Source organism: Colobus angolensis, unplaced genomic scaffold, assembly GCF_000951035.1.
Source record: "Colobus angolensis palliatus isolate OR3802 unplaced genomic scaffold, Cang.pa_1.0 Scaffold186, whole genome shotgun sequence".
Classification (NCBI taxonomy): Eukaryota; Metazoa; Chordata; class Mammalia; order Primates; family Cercopithecidae; genus Colobus; species Colobus angolensis.
In genome coordinates this window covers 868,885-877,614 of record NW_012114999.1, presented here as the reverse complement: position 1 = coordinate 877,614, position 8,730 = coordinate 868,885, and the positions used below count along the sequence as shown (strand labels likewise).

At 38.3% G+C, this 8,730-nt stretch overlaps 1 protein-coding gene and 1 pseudogene across 1 annotated transcript in view; both read right to left on the bottom strand.

Moving 5' to 3' along the window:
* Positions 1-1,992: 1,992 nt before the first annotated feature.
* On the bottom strand, positions 1,993-3,466 carry LOC105510334 (annotated as a pseudogene).
* A 2,517-nt stretch (positions 3,467-5,983) lies between these two features.
* Positions 5,984-8,730, bottom strand: part of EPHX4 (epoxide hydrolase 4) — a 38,395-nt gene continuing 35,648 nt past the window's right edge. The window contains exon 6 of the mRNA XM_011940042.1: positions 5,984-6,656. Within this exon, the coding sequence (XP_011795432.1) occupies positions 6,425-6,656 (232 nt within the window). The 3' untranslated portion in view covers positions 5,984-6,424. The remainder of the gene's footprint in view (positions 6,657-8,730) is intronic.

The following is an 8,730-nucleotide window of genomic DNA, read 5'->3' as shown; positions in this document are numbered from 1 at the left end:
TTTTTTTTTTTTTTTCAGGGCAGAACTGCATGGAAATTATCTCAAAATAATATTTGATTTTTTTCTTTTCTTTTGCTTCCTCATCTCCTTACCTTTCTCCCATTCTTCTCTTCTTTCTTTCTACTTTCTGAAAGTATCAGGAAACTGACAAAGTTAAAGCTCTAGGCGCCCCACTTCCACAGGCCCCTTCTAGGGTTCTAGTAGCATCCCTAAAAGTGTGTTTACTTGGTTATGTTTTTGTAAAGTTGGCAAACTTTGGTCAAATGTTGCCTCATATCTGGTGCTACTGAGTAGCTACAAGCATTTTTAAGATTCAGTCACAGTGAAACTAAGTAGGGGATTCCGTGAGTAGGACTGGTGGGGTATGTTTATCAGTTCACATTCACTTCTATGTCTAGATAGGTTGTTGCTCCCTGTCCTGGTATAGGAATGGTTTCCAGGAATACTTTGCTGATTCATCCTGCATGGTGACATGAAGGGGTAGGGCCCAAGGGTCACATCACTATGTGAAGATGTCACATATCGACAGGTATTGGAAATAAATGTGTAAATAAGTAGAGACTTCAATTCTCATTGATGCCTTATTGGAATAAAAGGAATATTCTCAGTAATGCAGAACATGTTAATTATAAACACAATTTTTTATGTTTTGATTAAAGTTATACAAAATGAAATTTGTCAAAATTCCTATATTTATGACCTATGTTTATGATATTTTTTCAGCTTTCCAGAAATTGTAATCTGTTGTGATTTCTCATTTTAAATAATCACTTTTATATTTTAAAAAGGCAAGCAGGGGACAGGCATACCATATATAAGTGTTGCAAATGTGTTCCCAATACTATATCTTCCTAATATTTATTTTATCTTGAAAAATAAGAAAATTAGGCCAGGCACGGTGGTTCGTGCCTGTAATCCCAGCACTTTGGGAGGCCGAGGAGGGCGGATCACCTGATGTCGGGAGTTTGAGACCAACCTGACCAACATTGAGAAACCCCGTCTCTACTAAAAATACAAAATTAGCCGGGTGTGGTGGCTCATGCCTGTAATCCCAGGCATATCGGGAGGCTGAGGCAGGAGAATCGCTTGAACCCAGGAGGCAGAGGTTGCAGTGAGCCAAGATTGCACCATTGCACTCCAGCCTGGGCAATAAGAATGAAACTCTGCTTCAAAAAATAATAATAATAAATAAGAAAAATAAGAAAATTGAGGCTACTTTTTGAATGACTAAAGATGTATTTATATAGCTCTTTCCTTTTTTGGAGGAAATGCAAATGGTAATTTAACGTTTTTGTTTACTGTCAGTGTAGCTCTTTTTTTTTTTTTTTTTTTTTGAGATGCGATCTCTGTCGCTCAAGCTGATACAGAGGCACAATATCCGCTCATTGCAACATCTGGCTCAAGTGATCCTCCTATCTCAGCCTCCTGAGTAGCTGGGACTACAGGCGCATACCACCACACTAGGCTAATTTTGTATTTTTTTTAGAGACGGGGTTTTGCCATGTTGCCCAGACTGGTCTCAAACTCCTGGTCTCAAGCGATTCTTCCACTTCAGCCTCCCAAAATGCTGGGATTATAGGCGTGAGCCACCGTGCCTGCCCCAGTATAGCTCTTAATGTGATATTTCTTCTGCAACAGTGAGGGAGTGGTGATAGGCTTTAATGTTCCTCTGGCCTTATTTTAGCATTAAAGACAATAAAGGCACTAACTAGAACCCTGCTGGGTGAACAAGATTTATGACTAGATCACTTATTCTTCTACATTTAGGTCACATTAAAACAAACACTATCTTAAGAAAGAAGAAAAATAGATACCATAAAATCTAACTGAAATATTCCTCAAGCATATTTTAAATATCATAATTGCCTATGCCTCTTAGAGTGTAAACTATTGAGTTTTTCCTCAAAGAGTAATTTTTACTTCAATCATCATTTCTGCCAGAAGATACTTTCACTATTTTGGGGGCTAACCTGTAACATTTGAATACAGTGATTAAAACTGTACTTTTTGGGATAATGAATATATTTGGGCTGCCTGTAGGTCTAGGTGTGAATTAAATAACTTGGGATATGCTGGATGCTTCAGAGAAAATTTCTTAAATTTCTCATATGAAATGTACACTGATTTCTGTCCAGCTATTTCCTGAAAGAGCCTGGAAACATCAAGATCTGGCACTCCAAAAGCTGCCTGAAGTATAGCAGCGAACTCCTGTTCTGTTATTAAGCCATCCGCATCAAGATCAAAAAGCTTAAAGGACATTTGCAGACTCTTTACAATGTTGGCAGGATTGCATAGGACAGTCAGACTTATTACATACTCTCTGAAGTCTATGCTGCCATCATTATTCCTGCCAAAGAGGGCAAAAAGTTGTCTCAAGGGCTCTGAAATTGGGAGTTTTAAATAACTTGAAAATTCAATTCCTATCTTCCCTCCTTTTGAGGCAACTGCAATTGCAGCATATTCATCCAAATGCTGATGAATGTTATCCCTATCTAACTTCAACTTCTGGCTAATTTTTGTAAATTCTACCAAACCAGCTTCTATGGGTAGTTGAAGGTTACCTGCGGAGATCATCAGTCTGCAGTCTTCATAAGTGTGCTCTGTCCCAGGCACCCCAGAGCATTTGCCATGTTGATGCGTACTGTATTGGCAAAAAGGATGGGGTCTTTCATTTCGGATATAAACAGGCATAAACGCAACTTCTACCCTGGTGAAGGGTTGACTGAGGATCAATATACATGCCTGGAGGAAGCCTGTAAATCCCTGCCAGGTCCAGATTGCCATGTCCAGGGTGTTTGGGGACCTGAGCAGCACTGGCTACACAGGAACACCTGGACAGAAGGCCCCTAGTTTAAAAGTGACTAGACGGGAACCATTGGTGCACACACCTTCTAGGAAAATCAGAATCTGTGGCCACTTCTTTCCAAATGTCACTCACTTCAGGATTTCATCCTTAGTATTCTTCCTGGAATTGGGGTCTTCTCGGATCACAAGCACCAGCTGTGTTGACAGTAGGAATTTCCCAGTTAATGGAATCTGCACATTTTGACTTGCAGAGAGCACTGAGGGTAACCCTGCTATCACACAGGGGATTGAGTCAAAGAAAGTGGAGTGTGGTGCTGTAATGAAGATAGGGGCTTTGTCTTGGGTTGCCTTTTTCCCTTCCACTTTAGCCAGGAACCCTGCTAAAAAGAAAGTCACCTGCACCATGAGCTTGAGTACTGATTTCACCAGTTTTTTTTTCCAACTCCTGGCAGTGTTGTAGGATTTGAGCAGGATAGCCAAAGGTGGAAAGCATGGCCACTGGCCAGAGGAAGAGGAAGACCATGCAGGACATTCGTACCCACGAGGATGATGCAGGTCCAGCAAGGAAGCATGTCAACTGAGGGTACAAGGATTTGATTATCTCCTGCGTGATCCCAGACTCCTTCGCCTCCAACTCAGAGTCTGTGGACTGCAGAGTCATGAAACCGACTTAGTAGACTCAGGCTGTGTGTAGCCTGGATTTGGGGTCAGCCCTTGGCATGCACCCCTTCCCCACATTCAATTGCTTTTTCTGTTTGCACATAATTAGAACTCTTAGAGGCAATTGTAGGTTAATAGAAAATGCTGCATTACCTTTAAAATCAGAAAAATCAAAGCTGGTAAATGATGTAACAGGAGAATTCAAATCATATCAACAGCACAATCTTTTTTTCTTTTTTTGCAAATATCTTGCTTTTGACATATGCTTAATAAATTATTTTCACATAGCAATTTCTGATGTTAAATTAGGCATCTATTATGTACTATTAGGGATATATTAATTCAAATAGATGAATATTATTAAAAATTACAACTTTTAATCTAGGTGCCATTACCTGTTTTTATTTACTGTGAGCTGCTTTGGCAGCTAGTAAGTCAAATTCACTTACTTGCCCTACAAATAGATTTCTAGAGATAGTAATAACTGTTTATCATAAGAGGTTTAACTGATGGCACCCTTGAAGCTTTATATCTGTTACAAGTACTTTTTCATATCCATTGAAAATTAGAGTACATTCATTGTAATAGGCCAGAATTGTCCATGGAACGTTTGATTGATAAAATTCTTAATATTAGTCCACATGAACTTGTCAGCTTCCTAAATTGACGGAAGCAGCAACAACAACAAATCTTAAAATCACTTTTGTCAGTAACAGGTTTTTATTAAAATAAATCAGGATTACTTTACTGTGTCAACACGTCCCATTCTTTCCCTTGTTGCTGCCCTTCCAGAGGGATCAAGAGGGAAGCACCAAGTTGGTATGAACCAGGCTTTTTTCTATACCTTGTGGCATTTGCAACTCTGACAATGTTCTATAGAATATTCCGATGTTTACTAATTGCTAACTTGAATTCCTTCTCCCTTCCGAAATTAAAAGTCAAATTGTAGATTCCTGAGAGATGTATCCATCTATTGAAACATACCAGATTGCTGCTAAAACAGGAAGAGTGGCATGGATACCAAAGTCTGCTAAACGGTATCTGATGTAAGTGGGATTGTGGGCTTTACCACCAGATGGCTCTAGGTCAGATCTTAGCTCCAGCACTTACACTATGGACATTGGCAAAGTTACACGTTAAATCACATTTTTACTATTTATAAATTGGTGATACCTACCTTGCATGTTGTTATGAAGCTGTTATATAGAAAATTGGACTTTTGTTGTAAATACAAGTTGCTATGATAAAATAATGAGAATTCTTAGGGACATTCTCCTTTGTTCTGTCATGATCAGAACTATGCTTAATGTGGGAAGCAATCCTTTCACCAATTTAGAGCTTATCTGTTACGTGATGGAATTTGGTAGTGTTACTGGTTGCCTCCCATGTTAAAGGAGAACAACCCAAGAGAATGAGTAGTAGTCCCTTCAGTTGGTATTGTTCTCTATTCTGTAACTCTTTTCCAACTCTTACTTATAATGTTCATTTCTACTTTTGAACCCTTGTTTAATTTAACTGCATTCTATGTATGCCTCTCTTTTTTTTTTTTTTTTGGACAGACTCTTGCTCGTGCCCAGGCTGAAACGCAGTGGCGCGATCTTAGCTCACTGCAACCTCCGCCTCCTAGGTTCAAGCAATTCTCCTGCCTCAGCCTCCCGAGCAGCTGGGATTACAGGCATTTGCCACCATCCCTGGCTCATTTTTGTATTTTTGGTAGAGATGAGGTTTCACCATGTTGGCCAGGCTGGTCTCGAACTCCTGACCTCAGGTGATCCACCCACCTCAGCCTCCCAAAGTGCTGGAATTACAAGCGTGAGCCACTGCACCCGGCCCTTAAGGCTTCTTATGGGAAAGTTCTATGTTACCACCTTATCTTTCTTTTATATATCCCCCCCACCCCCAGTCCCTAGCAGTGTGCCACATATATTATTTATTCATTAAGCAAATATTTGAGTGCCTACAATATGCCAGGCCCTTAGTCTAGAGTTGGGTATCAGTTACACAAAACAACAAAAAAATCCTGCCCTGTGGAGCTTAGATTCTAGTGCACACAAGACATGTAGTATTCAATTCTTCTTGCATTGAATGGAGTAAAAGGGTCCTTTCCTTCCTTTTCCCTCTCCCTTTCCCTTTCTGTTTCAACAGGGTCTCACTCCATTGCCCAGGCTGGAGTGCAATGGCCCAGTCATGGTTCACTGCAACCTCGAGCTCCTGGACACAAGCTATCTTCTCACCTTAGCCTCATGAGTAGCTGGGACTTCAGGTGTGCACCTCTACGCCTGCCTACTTTTATTTTTTATTTATTTTTGGTAGAGTCGAGATTTCACCATGTTGACCAGGCTGGTCTCAAACTCCTGGCCTCAAGCGATTCTCCCGCCTTGGTTTCCCAGAGTGCTGAGCCACCACGCTCAGTCAAGATGTCAGCTTTAAAAAATGGTTTAATGTTCCCAGTATAAATAGTATATGGCCCATTTTAAAAATGCATATTCATTTAGTTATAAATCCAAAAGAGATTTGATAATATAACTTTTTAATGGTTAAAAGTAGTAAAAAGAACTTTTGAACAATAGAATGAAAATTTATATCATTGCAGGTTTGCCTTACAATATAGCACAGCTAATCTTTAATATACATTTGTAAAAGGCACCATATGTTTACAGAGTGAAAAAAAAGCAAGAAACCAAAACGGAGCCACTTACTCCAAACTTCCTTTTTGTACAAGGGTATATATTTTAAGGCAGATGCTTGTCTGTGCAAAATACACCAGAAGAAAATCAACATTGTATTACATGTTAACACGATCTCAGATTTTTTTCAATACCATTTTGTCAGCATATTTATTTATGATAAAGCACATTAAAACAGTTTTTTCCTAATAAAACATAAAGAAGTTGATGAACAATTTTTTAAAATTACTTAGAGATTTCATTACAGACCCTTCATAGAAGATAAAGAAAAGTCAATCTTTTTTTCTTGTTTCTTCTTTTAGAAATGTCCATATCAATTTGTTCACTATGTCAGGTTGGTCTTGCTGAAGCCAATGACTGGCTTCTGACAAAATAGTTAGCCTGAAATAGTTTTTAACGTAAATCTTTGTGACTTCAGCCATCTCAACCTCCATGAATGCGTCATTCTCTCCCCACAGTAGTAGTGTTGGAGTGGCCACCATGTGATGTTTGAGAGGCAGGCAGCTATAAAAACAAAACACATGGGCTTGAGGTTCACTTCACTGTCAAAGTTAAAATGACATTTTCCTACACTGCCCCATTAGGCCATTCATTCTCGAAGGGGGCAATCTTGCTTCTAGAAGGGTGAAAATTGTGTTCTTGGGAGGGTGAAAAAAAATCTTACCCTTTGCATATATAAAGCATGGATATACGTACAGTACATAAGCAGATATTAAAATTTCACAGGGTGGGGGTGATTAGGGAAAAAAATGTCTAAAAAGGTTCCTTAGGAAAGTGATAATGAAAAAGTGATTGAAAACCAATGCATTAAGTAATCAACATTTACTATAAAATATTTAAAAGGCTATTTAAGAAAAGGTCCAATAAAATTTAAATTGGATGAGGCTAGTAAAATGTATGATGAAAGCTGTAAGTTAAATAGGAAATTCATCACTATGAGGAGTAATTTGTTTTAAAAGGATACCAGAATTTCTGAATGGTGTAATGAAAGAGAGATTTAAACTATTTATATGTTACTGTTTAGCTTTATTTTTAAATTGTTCTTAGATAATCTGATGCATTTTATGTGAAAATTGGAACTGAAAACTTAAAAAATACATTCGGACTGAGCTTTAATATTACATGATACTATATTTTGCAAGAAGATTATTTTTTAAAACTAAGTTTTTGTTGCGTATATGTATGTTTTTAAAATTAATTTGAGATGGGGTCTTGCTATGTTGACCAGGCTGGTCTCAAACTCCTGGCTTCAAGTGAGCCTCCCGTCTTGGCCTCCCAAAGTGCTGGGATTACAGGCATGAGCCAGCACACCTGGCCTATATTTTCTTAAGTACAGAAAAGTATAAAGAACAAAAATAAAATCATTTATAATTCCATTCTCAAAAGGGTAATATTTTGGCATTTTCTATGCATATTCTTGAAACCATACTATAAATATAATGCAATATAGACAATTTATACACAGTACATGTATGCAAATTTCACATTAAATGATATCAAGAATTTTCTAATTTCATAACATTTTTCAAAAATAATTGTAAAAGATACTAGGTTATGGCATAACTCATAAACGAGTTGACTATTCCCCTATAATTGAATATTTAGGTTTTGTGGTATTTCTCCTTGTTTTAAATTTTGCTATAATAAGCATTTTATGCCCAGATTTTTCTTGGCATTTTTGATAATCCCTTTGGACTACAGCCTAGAAGTAGAATTCCTGAGCTAAAGGGAACAAATATTTTTGAAGCTGTTGACATCTTCTGTTACTGTTTTTCAGAAAAGTTGATGGTATTAATTATACTCCTATTGATTAAGAATGAAAATGAACATCTAACTGTTTATCACTGAGTCACATTTTTACTAGTAAATAAAAAAGCCTGATTTGTGGCAATTCAGAGTTGACAGCAGGATATTACACGTGCCCACCATGGACTTAACTTCTGATACCACACAAGTGGCCAACATTTGGTTGTAATGCTCCTAAAAATTAAGTTCTTTGTAAATGGGTAAATTGATAGAAAAATGTATTCTACACTTACTAACTCATGGGTTAGAATTCAAACTTTAGAGCCGGGCACGGTGGCTCACACACCCCAGCACTTAGGGAGGCCAAGGTGGGCAGATCACCTGAGGTCAGGAGTTCAAGACCAGCCTGGCCAACATGGCAAAACCCCGTCTCTATTAAAAATACAAAAATTAGCCGTATGTGGTGGCTAACACCTGTAATCCCAGCTACTCGGGAGGCTGAGGCAGGAGAATTGCTTGAACCCAGGAGGCAGAGGTTGCTGTGAGCTGAGATCGCACCATTGCACTCCAGTCTGGGGAACAGAGCAAACTCCATCTTAAAAAAAAAAAAGAAAGAATGCAAACTTTAAAGCCACTTACATTCTACAGCACAATAATATTCAAAACCAAACCATTTTCTAACAGTTATCTGCATGGTTTAGCAATATCGGTACACAGAACAATTGAATTAGTAAAGTAAGTGGAGTTTTTTTTTGTTTTTTTTTTTTGTTGAGACGGAGTCTCGCTCTGTCACCCAGGCTGGAGTGCAGTGGCCAGATCTCAGCTCACTGCA